The 18799-nt window shown below is 47.9% G+C and overlaps 1 protein-coding gene across 1 annotated transcript; it reads left to right on the top strand.

Moving 5' to 3' along the window:
• The first annotated feature begins 1364 nt into the window (after window positions 1-1364).
• On the top strand, window positions 1365-17915 carry DZIP1L (DAZ interacting zinc finger protein 1 like). The gene is made up of 15 exons (XM_062606431.1): window positions 1365-2493; window positions 3305-3389; window positions 4039-4163; window positions 4552-4713; window positions 4931-5056; window positions 6125-6313; window positions 6773-6803; window positions 7558-7602; window positions 8062-8198; window positions 9405-9597; window positions 9972-10164; window positions 10531-10614; window positions 10929-11062; window positions 12206-12345; window positions 17680-17915. Exons 1-15 carry the CDS (start codon window positions 1999-2001, stop codon window positions 17734-17736), a joined length of 2196 nt encoding a protein of 731 aa, XP_062462415.1. The 5' UTR covers window positions 1365-1998; the 3' UTR covers window positions 17737-17915.
• The last annotated feature ends 884 nt before the right edge of the window (window positions 17916-18799 follow it).

Here is an 18799-nt window from a genome sequence, read left to right as displayed (position 1 = left end):
AAATAGCTGAGCAATCCCTAGAGGGAAACTATGGTTAACTACAATGTCACATTGATCCACAACTGTTCCCAGAGGCTTTCATGCTCTGTCTGCACTAGTATGTGACCTCTTCCCAAGTTAGCTGCAGCCTCTAAGGCTTTCCTGTCTCCTACTATATTTTGGCAGTGGAATATGAGAGAGAAGGTTGAGAAAGAAGAGAGGGTCCCGTGAAACTGGTGTAGAGCCTAAAAAGTGTTTAAAAGAGCCACCCAAGTTGATCCAGACTGGCTCAGAGCGGTCATTGGCCCTTAGTATTTACATGTAGCAGGGAGAAGCCCTGATAGGAGATGGGGCTAGAGGCAAAAAGGTACCAGATGACCTGACAAAATAGACTAGAGAGAGACAGAGATATGAACGAGCTTACCTAGGGCAGGAGAGGACCCTGTGTCCCTGACAGAGGACTTTGCAGAGTTGCAATAGGTTTGAATGATGCTGAGCTGGACTGAGCAAAACAGCCCTGTAAGGACACAGGAAGCACCATGCAGATGAAGCAATCCCAGCAGTGAGTGTAGTGAAGATGCTCGTAGGGGTGGAAAAACAGTCCTGTGGGATGGAAAATGCTCACTGGCTTGCAGACATCACTGGCTGCAGTATCAGCGTTAAGCAGCTCCACCCTGTGCAACCCCAGATAACTCCTGGGAAATCCTGTGACTGTTCCAGCGTCAAAAGAACTTGGGAACAGGATCATTTTATCCCAGCACACATGCAGGCACCATGGAAAGTGTCTCTGCTGGGCTCTCAGTTGGTAAGCCAATGGAAGGCTGGCTCAGCCTAGCAGCCCCTTGCCCTTGCTCAGCTCTGCTTATGCCACTATCACCCGGTGTGCCTGGTGGGGCCAAGCCTTGGAGAAAAGCTGGCAAGTGGAAGCCTTGGAGCCTCTCACTTGTGAACAACATTTTTAGGACTGAAATTAGGAAAAAAAGAAGCTGGTTTGGGGAACTCTTCCTGCTGCGAACAGGCAGTGACAACCATTGCCCATTCTTCCTCTGAGTCAGCAGAGCACAGCCTAGGAAAGCTTGGTTTTCTTGCACTGTGCACGCAGTTATTCAGCACCTCCTTGGGTTGACTGACCCTGTTTGTTTGGAAGCACAGCATTAGCTGCAGGCTGGGGAGGGCACGTGTTGCAGAGTGTTAGGCTGGCTGGGACTCCTGTTACCATTGTACACAGCACACCCAGCAACACACCAATACACCAACACTGCCCCTGGCTGCTTGACCAACATCCTGGGGCACTCAACCTGTGTAGGTGCCCCATCTGAACCCAAAAATATGGTAAGTGACCCTTCAGCAATAAAAAATGAACTATCTTAAAGGTGGCGGGGGGGGTGTAGCAGAGTGGAAATAGAAACAGCAGCAGCAAATCTCTCTCTAGAGACTAAGAACAACATAGGTCTATTTCACAGATTTAAAACTAGGTATTTTAATTATATTTGTTTAATTATTGTTTAGGACACTACTAAGAAAATGAGCAAACACTGCTTCTTGCAGTGGTTTAGTTTTAGGTCAGAGCAGGGCACCACAGAAGGCAGCAGACTGTTGTGATACTAAAGCATGTCCAGTTTTCATCGTGTATTGTTTTCAAAACAGGCTAATTCCATTTCCCTAAAACAGGTACCCTCAGGGGGGATTTACAGCTCCCTTCAGAATGGGTTATTATAGAGTTCCAATCTGGCAGTTTTAGAAGTCTCCCTTACCAAAAGCAGATGGTGAACAAACTGGCAGGATTTCTGTATTTCAGAATTTGGCAAGGCAGCAGGTAGTAAGGATGGGAATAGAAAATGAAAAGGATTTTTGTTTGTTGCTACATAAGGTAAGCTTGACCCTCTCCCCAGTTCCCACACTGTGTGCAGACTGGTGGGAGCTGCTGTGGACCCGGGGGGTCAGGCCTAACCTAACCAAACCTTCCCTTTTGCCTTCCAGCACTTTTCTACAGACTTTTACCACCCATTCCACCAGCCCATGACTGGGGCTGCAGGGATGCTGGGGACATCCACAGGGCTCACCATCCCAGTGGACATCCCCCCGTTCCACTTCCAGCCCCGCCGGATCAGTGTGGACTGGCGTCGCTTCAGTGCCATTGATGTGGAGCGGGTGGCCAGGGAGGTGGACGTGGCTGTGCTGCAGGAGCACATTGCCAGCATCACCTTCTGTAACCTGGATGGGGAGCGGTGCCCCCACTGCGGGCAGCCGGCAGACCCTGTCCTGCTCAAGGTGCTCAGGATGGCCCAGCTGAGCATCGAGTACCTCCTGCACTGCCAGGAGCGCCTGGGGACCAGCCTGGCCGTGCACACCCAGCGCCTGGAAGCTGCCCGTGCAGAGCTGGCTTCCACCCAGCAGCAGGCAGCAGAGCAGGTGGTGCAGCTCCAAGTGTCAAAACAGGAGAGCAGAAGATGGAAGAAGTTGCTTGCCATACAGCAGCCCCTTTTGCAAGCTGGCCCCAACATCTATTGCAAGGTGTGTGATGGAAAGGTGTAAGGGGTGTAGAGCACATCCCCATACAGGATGCTCTTTGTTGTATGCTGTATTTGTACCCTTCTGTGGCTACACCTTGGCCCCAGAGAAGGTGCTCTCCCTGGCCCTGCTACTTTCCCTGGTGCAATTGCAAAGTCACTGCCAGCTGAGAGAGAAACTCTTCTTTCATGAGGAGACAGCTACAGGTAGTCAGAGATGCACAGAATGCAGGACAAGAGGTCTGTATAGGGAGATCTCGGGAGATCCCTGTGTCCTGGAGGAACACCTCGTGCCAGGGAGACTTTAAGCATTCTCCAGTGAAAGATTTCTGGATGCTCCTGCATTTGGTGGTGATTTTGCTCTTAACCCCCACCCGGCTTTTCCCACCCTTTCAGCAGGGAGCCTGCTGGATGTGCCTTTTGTACCTGCTGCTTCGCCTTCACCAAATCAACCCACTCACTCCTGGAGAGTTAAAGCACCCAAACCACATGATTTAGGTTCATACAGCCCAATAATCCCTGCAAGCAAATGACCCCATTATAACCAGAGCCTTGGTGACTGCAATTATTGCACTATTCTGTTGGGGAAAACAGCAGTTTTTCCTGGACCATCTTGGCTTCTGCCTTCTCCTTTGGTTTCAGACAGAAGAAACTCCTAATACCCTCCTTCTATGTGCTTCCAACACAACAGCCATGTCTCTTGAGGTCGTCCCTTTTGCTCTAAAGCAGCAAAGCTTTGCCTGCCTTGCAAGGGACATAGGGAGTGCCCTTTTCTACAGATTACAGTCCCTCTACTGACTTTTCCCCTTCTTCAGTGCCACCTCTGTGATAAAGCCTTCATGAACAGCTCCTTCCTGCAAGCCCATGTGCAGCGCCGGCACGCAGAGACCACCGAGAAGGGTGAGCACTGGGACAAAGCCTTCCCTCTCTTTCCCAGGCAGGTTTTCCCACCAGAGTGACCATAGGAGGTTAAGGATAACTTCTTATAACTCCTTTCTTCTGCATTTCTGTGAACATTGACTGAATGCTCTCTGCTTACTGCATTTCCCTCAAGCACAGGTAGGACATACAGTGAAATACAAAACTGTGGTGCATTTACATCTCCATGCCCTGGTTTCCCTAAGGATCTTCTACACCCAAATATTCCATGGGATAGAGCTCCTCTGGGGAGCTTGGGAGAGTGTTTTGCTGGAATGGGAGAGGGGTTCACCTTTCCCATGGCTGTTTTTTGGCAAGAAATTGATACTTCCTTTGCAAAACGCATTGAAAACTGCAAATGCAAGACGATGTTTGGGAGGCAAGGGGCCTTGTTACAGCTTCACCTGCATCCAGCACTTAAACTTGGCAGACAAAAAAGCTGCTTTTGCTATTTGCTGGCCACACAGCCACATTTGTCATGGTCACTCCTGCAGCTCAGTTACCTGCTTCTTCACTTTGAAACCCTATACCGCTTCAGTAGGATTCTCCACCTTACCCAAACCAAAACCCCAGTAGGAGCTGACAGATCACACCCTTGCTCACAGCATCTCTGTTTCCCTGAGCTTTGCAGAGAGGAGGAAGATGAGACAGGTGGAGCAAATGGAGGACGAAGTGGAGGAGCTGAAGGCAAAATTGAGGGAGATGCAGCAGCAGCTGCAAGCAGAGAGGGAAGTGGAGAAGCTGCACAGGGAGCAGGTATGGGGCAAGGGCACTGCTGCCTGTCTGGAAAAGATGGGGTGGGAAGAGAAGTGATGAAATGCAGGGTATTTTTAAATCACAGGTGAAAAAACTGCTGCAAAATATTTTATGGTGGGTCTTGTGTTTATTTCTTTGGAAAACTTGCTCCCTTCCCCCCAGTTCCTAGGGGAAATGTTACATGGAAATAAGGACAGTGTAAGCATGCCTGCCCAGGAGGCTGTACTGCCTCAAACTCCCCTTGGTGTGCAGGCAGGCTCTGAGCAGTGATAGGAGTAATGAGAGCATTGGTGCTCATACCACTGGCACCAGGGCAAAAGCTCCAGCCTTTGGTACTTCTGCTCTGCAGCCAAGCCATGTCATGCCCTGATTTTTCCGTTCCCTTTAGGAAACAGAGAGAGCTCGACAGCGAGAAGAGGAAGGCAGGAAATATTTGGAAAGGTGGAAAGAGGAGGAGAGGACAAAGCTGCATGAAGAGATAGATGGCCTGAAGCAGCTCTTCCTCACAGCATTCAAAGACATGGCCAGCAGGAGCAGTGCCATGGAGGGGGTAAGCAAGCACAAGCAGGCGAGGGGACATCCAAGCCTTCTGCTTCATCTGGTCTAGGTGGCATCACAGGTTCACAACCCAAAGAGGCCTCATTTCTTAGTTCCTGGGGTACATAAGCATTTTGGGGTCAGAAGCAGTGGCTGACCAAGTTTGGGTTCCCCTGGAGGAAAGCGAAGCCTCCTGTGCAACACACAGCTCCTTCCTTTCCCCACTCCAGAAACTGCAGGAGCTTCATGCCAGAGAGGTGTTGGAGTCCAACCTGGGAACCCTGCGGGATGATGACACTGAGGAGGCATGGTGGCAGGCATCAGGCAGGGCAGAGAGGCAGAGGGTGGCGGTGCAGGTGAGTAGTGCTGTACCTGTGTCCTTACTGCGAATCCCAGGAGGTGCATTTGGATGGAGAGGGACCCACATCCATGCACCTCTGTGCGTCTGCTTTGTCCGGTCTTAGCTCAGGTTCAGGTAGCCACGGCCTCACACAGGTGTAGAGCATGGACAATCTGAGTCCAGAAATGGGTCCTGAAGGGTGCAGATGTCATGTCACAGTCGTAGGTCAGCCTGCTTATTGCAAGGAAGCCCATCCTCACCAGAGCACTGCAGAAGTTCACCATATAGAAAAGCACTTAAATAAACAAAATACATTTATTTACTTAAATAGGAGCAATCAGCCTCCTTCTCAATGTCTAAAAAGATCTGAAGAAGACTTTACTGTACATGGTACCCCTGAGCATGGAGTGAGTTAGGAACAGCACTGCTGTTATGGTGCCAACCTTCTTTCAGTACCCAAAGGGAAGCTGAATTTCTCTGAGCATGGATGCCCCCAATCCACAAGCCAAGGAGCGAAAAGCCCATGTATTTAATTTGGCAGAGGGCAGAGCAGAGGTAGGAACTGAAGGACTTGCACAGGAAGAGCAGTGCATAGGAAGAACAGCACACAGGAAGTCCAGACAGGTGCCAGATGCCCTTGCCAGCTCCCAAGCACCTCACTCAGAAAAGGCTTCATTTCCTTTATGGTTCAAATCCAGAGATTTTAGGTCTTTTCAGAAGAACTGGAGATGCTCTCTCTGCAGATCACCCCAGTAAGTGGTAGGAAGAAAAAGCAGGGCTACACACTTCCAATGAGCCTTGGCTGGACTTCAAAGCCATGTTATGAAGGGGAAAGAATAAAAGAAATGCAGTGACCAAAGCCACATCCTATCACAGCTGATGAGAAGACACAAGCTTGCCACCAGCAGACTTTGAAGGTGGCCATACCTCTTCTGCAAAGCCAGTTCTGTCTTTTGGAAGGCATCTTAATAATGAATAAAAAATCCAGAGAGCTGCCCTTGCTGGAGAAGGGAAGAGGTGGCTCCAGACCTATTTTTACCATGTTCAAGTCTCCTTGTTAATTTCTTGCCCCTTTTAATTGAAGAAAAAGAACACGACACCCCGTGACGCCCCATCACAGGACCAGTGGGCAGTTATGGACCGTGTCCATCAGCAAATGGATGCCCCCAGCACCCATCTCAGGGAGCAGCCCAGACTCACCAAGTCCCAGGAGAAGAAGGAAAGTAAAAATAAAAAAGAACAAGGTCTCAGTTCATCAGGAAGTTTTAAGCAGGTATTTAAGCAACCTTAAAACATTTACTGAATCAAGACTAAGCGTAATTTCAACCCCATTCTGTAATGCTTTGCTACATTTGGCTATTTTTGCACTCATTGAACATGAAGCATGACATGAATATCATTGGCACAAATCATGCCCACCAGGGTGTAGGTCACCAGAGCAACACTTTGCATTGCAATTGCATCAGATCTGCAGATAACACATATATGTAACAGAATGGCATCTGATGTGCTAGCGACCATATTATGGAAGGGAAAGTCCCTAAGCTGACCTCTTACATGGTCTCCTTAGTAGGAATAGCTCTTGGGGAGCCTATGTGCCCACTTTAGGCTCTTGCTATTTTCTGCTGCTTTTTTGAATACATTTAATACTTTCCAGAGAGAGAGGAAAAATTACCCCAAATTATAGACAAAGAAATTATCTTTGAATGATGCCCAGTCTATTTCTTTACAGATCAAGCTGCTCTCTGCAGGAAAACCTGAAGGTAATGACTGCATTTTTAAAGTGAATCAATTTGTGTCTAGCTAAGTCTTTCATAGCTAACAGCCCTTCAGACCACAATTTCTTCTCTGTCTCTCTTCACAAAAGTGTGCCATGAAGTCTTCTCCAGGGAGCTGGCTGTCTGCCCTCTCACGGAGTGGACATCTTTCAGTCCCTTGATGATTGGCTGCAACAGCATACACCACAGATCTGATTGCTTGTGCAAAACTAACTTGTCTCTTAGGTGGGTTTTGCATTATAGCTATACCCCAAAGGAATGAGATTTCAATCAAGTACTCACAGCAGATGACCTTGCCTCCTCCAAAATTAAGCCAGTGGCTATTTGCATAAAAACAAGGAGCTGAGGCATGTTGTGGTTTCTTCCTTACAGTCTGGGTTTTCTATAATCAAGTGCCAGGGAAAGAAAGCGGGGACTTCTCAGCTTCCTCATGCCTGCAACACAGCTGCAGACCCGGCCAGGTGCTGCTGCTCAGAAAACATAAACCAGGAATGGCTGTTAGCAAATACTCAGGGGGTACATCACTGACCCCAACCCTGAAGATGGCTGTTTGCCCATTGACATAATCCAGTCAGCAGTCTTGGTGGGAAAGCCCCTTGGTTTCATGGTGCCAGACCTGAGCCAAAGGAACACTTGTGTCCATACTTTCTGTATAGTAAAAGCAGGTGGCAATCAACACTTGCTTCTGTGCTGGGGCCTCAGCTCCTCTTTGACTCTCAGTCTCCTTTCTTCCCTGCAGTGACCCAGGAGGTGACCAAAGTGGAAGCTGATGAAAAGTCAGCAGGTGGGTACCAGAGTTTGAACCATCGCTATTCTGAGAGCACCAGGATGAAACTGGTGTTTGGCTTCAGGTGTTGCACAGGGAGGACAAGCAGTGCTGTGCAAAGCTGACTGTGATGAGGTGGTGGGCTGGGGGCAGAGGGAGTCAGCTTACTGTTCCCCTCTCAGTTATACAGACTACAACAGCACCATGACCAGCCCTGCTGCCAATGGGAAAACTGTTCCAGGCAGCTACTTGGACAAAGGTGGGATTTTAGAGAAGTTGTGGACAGGGATTAATCAAATTAGAGGAGAAAGTTGCCCCTTTTCAGAGGGATGTAGTTTGCTGAGAGCAATCAGTTTCTTGCTCTGGGACTGGTGGGACCTGTATCTGCAAAGACGAAAAGGATCCCACCAGCCCCATTCCCAGGGCACACCCAGTGCATCACTGCACTGGTACCAGCACCACCTACCTTTACTCCAGGCAGTGAGGAGGCCACCCAGGGTGGGAAGCAGAGGCTGCTGGAAGCCCTGTGGAGAAACCCAAACCTCCTGAAGCAGTTTCGCCACATCCTGGAAGAAGTGCTGGAGGAAAAGCTGGAGAGCATGGGCGTCAAGAGGGTAAGTCTGCCCTTTCTGTGCCAGCATTTCCAGTGCCAGCCCAGTGCAGGAACACAAAAACTGCTCTGAACTGATTAATTTTTTTTTTTTTTTTTTTTTGGGGGGGGGGAGAGCAACTGAAATATTAACAGTCAGTAAAAGAAAAAAAAAGTAATCCCCATCTGGAGTAATGACTCTCCGAGAGGCAAATGGGAAGGTGGAGGCAGAATCACACAGTAGCACAGGGAATAAACCACTGTGCTCCCATCTCTGAGGCTGGTTATTAGTATCTCTCCAGCAAATCTTTCTCACAAGCAGCCTTTCATATGCTAAATTACCCAGGCCTCCCTCTCTTCTAGGGAAGGAGGGTGTTTGAGGGCACAGCAGCCCCTGTCATGGGGATTTCAAGGGGACTTTCACTGTCCAAGTACTTTTCATGCCAAGCATATTAAGTAGTACCTCCTTCCCGAGCTCCTGGCAATGCAACACCACCACCTAGCACCTTGCAGAGACGGTGCAAGCGCAGAGAGCACGCAGGCAGCAGGGATCCACATTAATCCATCGACCCATGTTTCTGAGCAAGGCAGCATTTCTGGGTTTAGGTCCTGAAGGCACAAAGACAAAGCAGTGATTGAATGACTTTCTGTGTGATTGTTTTCTGGAGGTGCTTTTAAGGAGCACTCCTGGGTTCATTTCACGTAGGCTGAAGCCCTGGCATGTCCCCCATTTCCCCAGCATGTGGGAAACTGATGCAGTGGCATCTAAAGCAGCGGAGGTGCCCAAAGCCAGTGTCACAAACTAACACCCCCATTCACCCTTCTCATCATTTTACACCTCTAGAAGCCCAGGACATTCATGGTCACAAAACCTCCTTGAGCTATAAATACATGCTAAGAGAAAATGCTGCACTTACTTACCCTGTAGCCTAGAAATTGCCCCAAATAACTGAGATTTACTCTTCAGCAGTCTTTCACCAAAACAGGTGAGGGCTTTGCACATGTGGGCTGTTTGCACAGGATACATTGTGCCAGCGAAATGAGAGGTGTCAGGGCTGGTGAGAGGGTCCTTGGGTTTTAGACAGGGCCTGAAGCTTGCAGGATGCTCTTGAGATATGGATAATTCTGCCAAGGGCTTGTTTCCACATGCACCCCACCACCACCCCACCCACCACCACCCCCGGTGCTGTGGGAGGACAATGCCAGGCTCCTCAGCTGCCCTCTGCTTTAGGTTGCAAAGGGAATCTCCACTCGGACCTACAAAAGACTCCAGGCTCTGGTCAGGCTTCAGCAGCAACAGAAGGCTGTGAAATTTCCTGGTCTCCTCCACCTGAGGGATGAGTTGGTCCAAGCTCTGATGGGGAAAGTCAGGCGATGCAAGAAGTCCAGCAGTGCTTTGCCTCAGCAGCTCTCTGCCATCCCAGGTACAGTGACCTCCTGTCCCTTCCAGGTACCAACCATGGGGATCTGTGGCCACCCACTGATGGCCATGGCATGCTCTTCTTGCAACATGACAGAGAAGGGCAGCAAAAGGCATTTTGGGCGATGCAAGTCTCTGCAATTTCTCTCTGTATATTGACCTATGTGGGTTGTTCTGACATATTCAGGAAAAAACATCAGCTGTCCCCAAAAGCCCCAGCAGAGTGAAACGCAGGTCTGGGAGTGCTTGCAAATCCCTTTTGCCCTCTTTTTCTATGCAGCCCCATGTTGGGTAGGCTGCATGGCTCCTCCAAGGGCAGCCTACAGGACTATCAAGAAATGGGTGGTGATTCTCCATGCTCTCAATATTGCTTTCCAGCTCAAAGCCTGAAGACTCCCAGGTCCCTTCATGGGTCGAAGCCCATGAGTATACCAGCTGCAGTAGAGCCTGAAGCCACAGTGATCCCTCACCCTGTGTCTTGGAGCAGAGCCCTCTTCACGTACAGCCCCTCAAGGGCTCCTTGGGGCACTATGGGGACCAGCAGACCCCACCGAGTTGTCCCACGAAGGAGGTGAGTCCCACCATCTCCTTTTGATGCCCAGGTAGGCAGTGCCCAAGGACCCTAAATCTGGCCCTAAGTATGCTGCATGCTTCCCAAACAGTAGCACCTTTGGAAAGTGCTGAGTGGTGGGTGATGTGGCACCACAGAGGGTTTTGTTTGGAAACAAACTGGAGTCTCCCTGCTTGTTTGAGCTGACTCAAACAACTCAGCAAAGTCAGACCTGAGGGCTTGTACCCACCATATGGCGCTGGACACAAACAAGGGACATTTCCCTCTGGTGTTTGGCTCCTTCTTCCCTTCCCAGAACCTGTGCAAGGGGATGAACAAACTCTCTTGGGGGTTTGGAGCAAAAATAGTAAAGTTGTAAAATAAAAGCTTGCAGACGATGCACAGAAGAAATACTGTAAGAGGATATGAGTTGGCAGCAGAGAAGAGGAGCTCACCTGTGACCAAGAGCAGGTGAGGAAAAGAAGTTACTTATTTCCTCCAAGAGCAAGAGAAAGCCAGATTGAGGTTTTAAACTCAAGCAAAGCAATAGCAAACACATGCAAGGTATGGGTGTATTTGTTGAGATGCTAGCAGCAATATGTTTGCAGTCAGTGGGTGTGATGGACCTGTCCAAGTCCATGGGGACCATGAGGTTTCTCCATGGGGTGCTCTCCTCAGGGCTGGATCATAGTCCAGAACATCACAGAGCTTCCTTGCCTCTGCTTCAGGAGTGGGGAAGAGGGATGCCAAAGCAACCCCGCATCTGACCCATCTCTGCATTCCAGCTCAGAAGTGATGCTGAGAGGGAAGCAGCTCAGTCTGTCCCCCGTGAAGCCAGCGCTCTCTGCAGTGGTGCCGGGTGATGAGACTGACTCTGATGGGTCAGACCTGGACTCGCTGGAGGAAACTGCTGGTTCAGGTACCGCCTGTTCTTGTAGCAACTGCTGTGGGTTAGTGAAGGGGTGGGAACAACCCAGGTTAGTACCACCAGTGCCACCGTGTCACCTTCTTCCTGGGGTTGAAGTGGAACAAATTGTACCCCACCCATACCCAGCCAGGCAACAGGGCACTGATGGCTTTATCTATCAGCAACTTTTGTACCTGACCCTGCCAGGGTATTTTATAGGATCTTATAATAGTTTGGGTTGGAAGGGACCTTAAAGCTCATCAGTTCCAACCCCCTGCCATGGGCAGGGACACCTTCCACTAGACCAGGTTGCTCCAAGCTCCGTCCAGCCTGACCTTGAGCACTGCCAGGGATGGGGCAGCCACAGCTTCTCTGGGCACCTGTGCCAGCGCCTCAGCACCCTCACAGGGAAGAGCTTCTTCCTAATACCTAATCTAAATCTCCCCTCTTTCAGCTTAAAGCTCTTACCTCTTTTCCTGTCACTATATGCCCTTGTAGTGACAAAAACCCCCTTCAGGCATTGGTATTAGCCCCTTTTTCCTAGGGCACAGTAGATCTTCAGCTCTTCCTTTGCACAGGGGGAAACTGGACTGTCTAGAGGATTCAGGGAACCCCACAAGACCCAAAGGGCTGACAAACATAAGAAGGAAAGCTTGTTTTAACAGTTGGCTGTATGCTGTAAAACCTGTTGGGAACCACGTGCAGGAGATGATGTGGGGACTCTCCTGTGGCCCCTCAGGGAATTTAGGAGCAGTGGCAGGCGCCTCCCACCTATGCATTAACCACAGACATCAGCAAGTATTCCTTGCACATGGCTGTGGTGTGTCCTAGGCCAAAAAAGAGATGTTGGTGCTGCATCATACACCACTGACCTGGGCTGGGTGTGCGGAGATTTCCTCCAGCATCCCCTCTCACACAGGGGTGTTATTCACCCAGTGCTTGCTCAGGGAGGGAAACCCCCCATGCTTCATCCTATGCACAAAACATTTGCTTCCTGAAACAGCTCCGTTGGGATGGGTCCAGGCAGTGCTAGTGACTTTAGGCTATTTAGAAAGCAGCTCACCTTGGGGTGCCTGGTGGCCCCCTCCCTTCTCATCCACGTGTGCCATTACCTTGCCTTGGTGCTCCCTGTTTAACCGGCTCTGCCCTGCATAGGGACAGCCATGTCCAGGATGGTGAGGCTTTTGGAGAGATGCCTGGATGCAGTGGCACCGGGACCACCCAGCAGGGTGAAACTCTTCCCAGGTGGGAGCTCGGCATCCCCCAGCACTGGCCAGCCCACCAAGAAACTCCAGGTATCTTGTGCAAATGGCTATGGGGACAATTTCTTATCATCTTCGACACCTCCATGTCCTCCTTATGTTGAGAACACCAGAACCGCACACTATACTCCAAGTGAGGTCTCACAAGAGCAGAGCAGAGAGGCAGGATCACCTCCTTCAACCTGCTGGTTGTGCTTCTTTTGATGCAGCCCAGGATACGCTTGGCTTTCTGGGCTGCAAGCGCACACTGAAGGCAGCTCATGTTCATTTTTCTCATAGACCAACACCCCCAAGTCTTTCTCTGCAGGGTGCTCTGAATCTCTCCTCTGCCCAACCTGTAGCTGTGCCTGGGATTGCTCCCACCCAGGTGCAGGACCTTGCACTTTGCTTGGTTGAGGCTCCCTTGGTGGCTCATGCTGTTCTGAATTGAGGCTCCTGGACACTGTGTTTCCTCTTGCTCTGATATTGAAGGCATCCTTTCTGGTGCTACTCACCCTGGCAAATGTTTGTTCACTCACCCTCTTTGTAGAGGGAGAAATCAGGATTCACATAATTGGGAGCAAAACAGTAAGAGCCGGAGAATCAAATTGAGAGAAGGTCTCTGGAACAAATCTAGTGATAATTGGAGTGATGCAATGGCAATTAAATTGATGCAATTAAATTACTAAAATGGGACTTAAACATAACCTCTATTTATGAGGCAGAGCTGATGTAATTAAATTGATGGCAGTGTCAGAATCACATTGCTTTTTTTAGGAAGAAAAAAAAGGCCTTCCTTCCTGGAGGGCCCAGCCAAGCCATCACTGATATTTTGGGAACCACCTCGGTCCCAAAGGCCCCTCAGAGCCAGGCTGCAAGGGGGACAACACGTGGTGACAGGAAAGTGACAATGCTTTGCCAGCAGCCACTGGATGGTGCCACAAGATCAGAAACGGGCAGGAGCTGCTTTGCAGCCTTCCCCGGGCTGCCCCTCTTTTTGGCAATATCCCAACACTGAGGCTTTCCTAGACAGCACAGGGAGTCGTGTCGTCCCCGGAGAGCCGCTGTGGGTCGTAGCAAGAAGGACAAATGCTGCGTGGTCTGAAAAGCAGTGATTTCTGCTCTCCCTTCATCATGCACGTTAAGCAGTAACACAATGTCTGACAGTGCCATGAGGCTTTTTGAGCCCCAAAAGCCATGAGCTTCACATCCCATAGGCTGGATCCAACTCTCCGCACCAGACACAGCCTAGCACTTGTGTGTGGCTTTTTTATTCTTTAAAGCACTCCAGAAAACAGAGTCAGGAAGGGGAGAAAGCAGCTTTCCTTCTTGCTGCATCTCTCTTTGCTGGTTCTCTGAGGTTGATGAAAAGGGTCTTGTTTTCTGCTCTGGGAGGAACCTGGCCTGAATGCACTTGGACAGACAGAGTAGCAAGCCACAAGTTGCTGATTCCTTCTTCCTTTCCTTCTTGAATAGATGGAAACTCCAACCCAAAGGATAATTTTTTGCATTCTAAAACTGACCACATACACTAAACTCTGCTGATAGCGTTCATCAACGTAGATTTAGTTCATTTTCGTAATCCTCTCTGTATTTTGTGCTTTTGGAGCAGTGCATTTATGATCCTGATCCCTTAAAAGTATGACATTTTGGAAAATGCAATGGGAAAAACTGTCACTTCTCAATTTATCTTCTCTTTTCTAACCCATTCCACGGCTGGTTCAGACTTCTACTATTCCCTATTTCTAACATTTGCGTGTGGGTTTTAATGCTAGGGAGCAGAAAGCCCAGCCAGATCTAAGCAGAACACTGTATATAAACATGATTTCAGCAAACTGTTCACAAACATCCAGACCCCATTTCCTCCCCATATTTTGCAAACCCCCATGTCTCCTGGTATGTTCTCTCACCTGTGTGCTTCTATGCATGGTTCTGTAGCTCCGTACATTGAAAATAATTATTTTCCATTTTAATAATTCAAGTTTTAAGAGCTATACCCGGCTTGTGTTTTTTGTTGCTTACAGTGTTATTGCCAGATGTGTTACTTTATGCTAATTAACAGCTGCTCTTTTTGGTGAGTGTTGATCACAATAAACACAGCTTTTAATGAATTAAATAAAGGAGGGATGTTTTCCCAAACCAATGGGGAAAGAAGTTTCTGCCCAAACCAGCAAATGGGTAGTGAAATGGCAAAGCAGGAGTTCTTTTGCCTTGACTACGTGGCAAACTTGGTGCCAAGGCAGGTGCCCTGCCCAGCACTAAAATCTAAATCACACCCATCCTGCCAGCTGCTGATCAAACCCTGCCAGCCCCAGGTCTGGCTGCTTTTACTGCTCCTGCACATATTCTCCTGCTGACCAGCACATGAATTGCTCTTACTTTCTTTTTACCAACAATTTTGAAGCCTGAGGTGCTTTTAAGTCATTGCAGTGAGCTTCATGCACTCAATGCCAAGCCCAGATGGTGACAGAAAGGTGGAGAAAAGTGTCCCCTGAGTTTGGGAAACTCCAAAAATAGGTGAGAGCCTTGTGCTAAAAGAAAGGTGATACTCTTGCAAACAAATAAATATAGACACAGACAAAGCCAAATGGCAGAGAATGCTCAGTGGACAAAGAAGAGCCTGAAGATTCACTTGGGTTATCACAGGTGATGGGCTCTGAGAAGAGAAAATGAAAGGGAGAAGCAACTCTGAGATGAGCTCCATCATCAGTGTGCCTTGTCCAGAAAAGAATTTGTTTTCTTTTCAGTATTTTTTCAATTTTTTCAAATTTTTTCCCTCTGTTGCTTCATGGACTCCTTCTGAGATAAGCAACTGCTCGTGTACCCCTTTTCAGGATATTTTTTTGATGCCATCAAATTGGACCACATTGTTATCCCTGCTGGGGTGCACGATACTGAACCAGCGGAGAGCAGCAGAGATGCTCCCCAATCAGGTGTGTTGCTGCATCCTGAATGCAAAACAAAGCAGAATAAAACAAAACCAACAGAAAGCACACAGTGGAAAACAAAGTCAGAAGTGCAAGTGGGGACTCTTGCTCGCAGCCGAGGGTAAATAGGCAGATGGGTGTCCTGGTATTCCCTTTGCACAAAGATTTCTTTGTGACTGAATTAAGGAAACGAACTTGGCTTCTCCTGCAGGAAAACAACAATGGAACAAGAGCCTCCTCCAAAATTCATTTCCCTCAACCTGTGAGGATGCTACAATGCTCTAAGACAGCAAGACTTTGTTAACAGTGGAAGCAGGCAAACCACAGGCACCCTGCCCTCACGCTGCCAGTGCTTCTCAGAGCCTGATGACATATCCCCTTAACTCTCAAGTCTTCACACCTGTTCCTCGGGTCAAATCCAGCCCACCAGCCTGCTGCTTGTTCATGGGCAGTAAAGAAGGTGGTGATGCAGGCTTGGTCCATGGGCTGGAGCACACATGCCCATCCATGCTGCAAGGTCAGGCCCTTGCCAAGAATTTAATGCCATTAGAGTGTCATGGTCTTTAAAATACCGTACTTTGTGTTTTGTCTTTATCAGTGACATTTGTCTTTGTGGGGCTCTAATTATTGGTAATAGTTCTATAAAGGATGGATATATATGGGACAATTAGTAGATATTCAAACCACAGCATTAACGATCTCTGAATGCAGTGCAACTCTCCCAAATAATACCAAGCTGGAAAAAAAAAAAAGAAAGAAAAGTCATGTCAAATTTATTCAGCTAGAATATCTCACCCAGAGAGCTATTCTCCCATCATATTTGGGGCAAGCACAGTGTCATAAATCTTAGTGCTATTAATCAGTAGGCTCATTCATCTCTGTTCAGCTATATAAAAGCAATAACCTTGTCACTATAGGAAGGAAGATTGGGCTTTTAATTGCATATAGATTTCAGGAGAGTTCTTATCCATAGTCCAATTTGTAGCTTCAGATACGTGTCTTCGCTTCCCTTGGTCAAAGTCCACACAAATCTACAGTGCTCTTACATACTTATAAATGTTGCAGAAGCTCAGAAAGAAACTATATAGAGCTCTTCTGGCAGATAATACACACAGCCTTTTCAGAACTTGCTCTAGTAGACAAGCCTATATTTAATTAGTTCCTCTGAAACAGGATATACATTTTTCAGAAGGCAATCAAATTTACAGAAACAAACCCATTTCTGAGTGCAGGCACACATACACCCACATGCTTCACCAGTCACAGTTTTCCTGACTCATCTCCCTTGGCTCTGTAAGAGCTATCAAATGCATCCTTTGCCCCGCAGTTTATTATCAATAAAGGCAAAATAATTGAAGGGAGAGGGAGGGTCTTTCCTTCCTCACCATCAGCAAGAGCAGGAGGAAATACTGAATTTATTCATGGGGTCAAGAGAGCTGCATATCTGGGTTCCAATAATTATTTCCAGGTTTTACTCAGATGAAGACTTCTAGAGGCACAGACCTCCTGTTGCTGTGTGATGGGTCAAGCCACCAAACCCAGTCCAGCACAGCAAATATTTAATTTCTCCACCAAAACTCCAACCAGGCAGCAAAGCAGGATAGCATTCCTCTGCATGCCTTGGAATGGCACTGTACTCTCTAGGAGTTTCTGCCTGCAGGATGACCTGGTGAGAACAGCATGCTGCTCCTTTCAGCAGCATAGTTAAGCATTTGGTGCTGAGTTTCTGAGCCCAATTTCATCCCTAAACGTCTCCCTGCAGTGCACAGCATAGGGTGTAGAGGCTGTGTTTTGGGTGAGTGACCCCAGGGTACCCCCCAAACCAGCATATAGGCTGGGCATCCCCCCTCCCTATGCAGCTGGCCCTTAGCACTGTGGGCTGTGGCATGGGGTTTTGTGTCCTTTGCATGCTGGCATTGGGACATAACAGCACTGGGATACAATAAGCTGTCTCCAAGAAAATGCTGAGTCATTCTGGAGTGCTTTTGGAGCTTCTTTTTTCTAAAGTCCAGTAAATTATTAGGGTATCCACATATTTTTTTGGCCTGCAGAAGAAAGCCTGGAAAAGGGAACTTGGTTCTCAGTAAAGACCCAGAGCTTTCCCTAAGCTGGTGGTTTCAGCTTCAGGGCTTTCAGACCACAGATCAGTGCAGTTGAAAGGGAGATATTTGGGCCCATGTCCCAAGAGAGGGAAACACCACATGCTGACTGCAGCAGGAACCATAGCTCAGTGGCTGCAGATGCTGGTTCTCCCCACACTGTCATTCCCCTGGTGCACGATGCTCACCACTCATGGTACTCATCACATGAGAAGGTCAATTATGGCCACAAACAGAGAGGTGCAGCTGTAACATTAGGTGTTATTACACTGCAAACAGGCTCATAAATTATTCTCTGCTTTGGAATCTGATTTATTGTTTTATCAGTAAAGTTCACTACAATTTTTTTTTTTATACTGCAGGATTTCAGCAGAGGTAAGGAAATGAAAACTGATGCTGGAAGATCAGAAATCAACTGAGGGCAAGAATTCCTGCTACACCTCTGTTTCAGCTCTCTGCCACCCTCCATAATGCTCCCGCCTGCAATCTTGTCATCTACACACTTGCACACATCAAAGCGAAACCGAGAGATAGCTGACTCGGTGAGTTTGTCAGAGTATTTGTGTTGCATATAAAATAAATGTAACTTTCAAAGGTGCTTACTTGTGATTTTATGAGTGCACCTTTTTTTGTTCTAATGCAGTTGGAAACCTGATTTCTATTTTTTCTGGGTGTTTTTCTGTATTTTTCATTGCCCTGTGTACCTTTACCTAATCACCACTTACGTGTTTCCTATCTAAATTAAACATTCCTGTGCTTTTCAGCCTCTTTTCAGTGGAGGCTGTCAGGAGTGAGAGCATACCAGCAATTTTTCTGCCCTCCTAAGAACAATGAAGTATTTACAAGTGTTTAATTGCTACCTTGAAAGTTGGGTGGATGCTGGCCTGGCCAAAGTGGCCTCAAACCCAAAAAGAACCATGCACTTGCTGAACTGTATTCCTCAGCAAGCCCAGGGTCTCAGCAAGGACTTCTGATTTCATTGCGTCAGTGGGTTGGGGTCCCCTGATGCTTATTCATCTGCTTTTCTGATATCTTGTCTCAGCATAAAACTAACTATGTCTCACAAAGAAGAAAAAATAATTGTCGTCTATTTTTTATCTCAACCACACGCACTTGCCTATACTGCTCCAAAGAACCTGCAGAACCCAAAGCTGGGGCGAGTTCAGCTGAGTGGGAAGGTCTATAGCTGCTGCTTGTGACAAGGAAAGAACAAGAGAAAACAGTGATTTTGGTCTTAAAGACTTTTTCAGTTTTAATATTAATGTAAAAAAGAAAAAAAAACAACAACAACAACAAAAAAAAAAAAACAAAACATACATCCAGCACGCAAAAAAAACAAAAGACAGAAAAGCTATGTCTATACTGAGAGATGGGGACAAAACCATTCTACAGAATATCAGTGTTTTTAGAATAGGACAGGATTTACCTCTGCAAAAATAAACTGTTCTCCTTTAAAAACATATCCTTAAGACAAGTCTTTTG

The sequence above is a fragment of the Pezoporus occidentalis genome, unplaced genomic scaffold, assembly GCF_034315485.1.
Source record: "Pezoporus occidentalis ecotype Australia unplaced genomic scaffold, CSIRO_AGI_Poc_V1 ctg97, whole genome shotgun sequence".
NCBI lineage: Eukaryota > Metazoa > Chordata > Aves > Psittaciformes > Psittacidae > Pezoporus > Pezoporus occidentalis.
The sequence above is the reverse complement of the archived record's forward strand: the minus strand, read 5'-3'. Positions and strand labels throughout refer to the sequence as shown.

Coding starts and splice junctions, on each gene's coding strand:
- DZIP1L (XM_062606431.1), top strand. CDS start 1,999: ATGACTGGGGCTGCAGGGATGCTGGGGACATCCACAGGGCTCACCATC. Junction 8,199..9,404: donor AGAGCATGGGCGTCAAGAGG/GTAAGTCTGCCC, acceptor CCTCTGCTTTAG/GTTGCAAAGGGAATCTCCAC. Junction 10,615..10,928: donor TCACCTGTGACCAAGAGCAG/GTGAGGAAAAGA, acceptor TCTGCATTCCAG/CTCAGAAGTGATGCTGAGAG.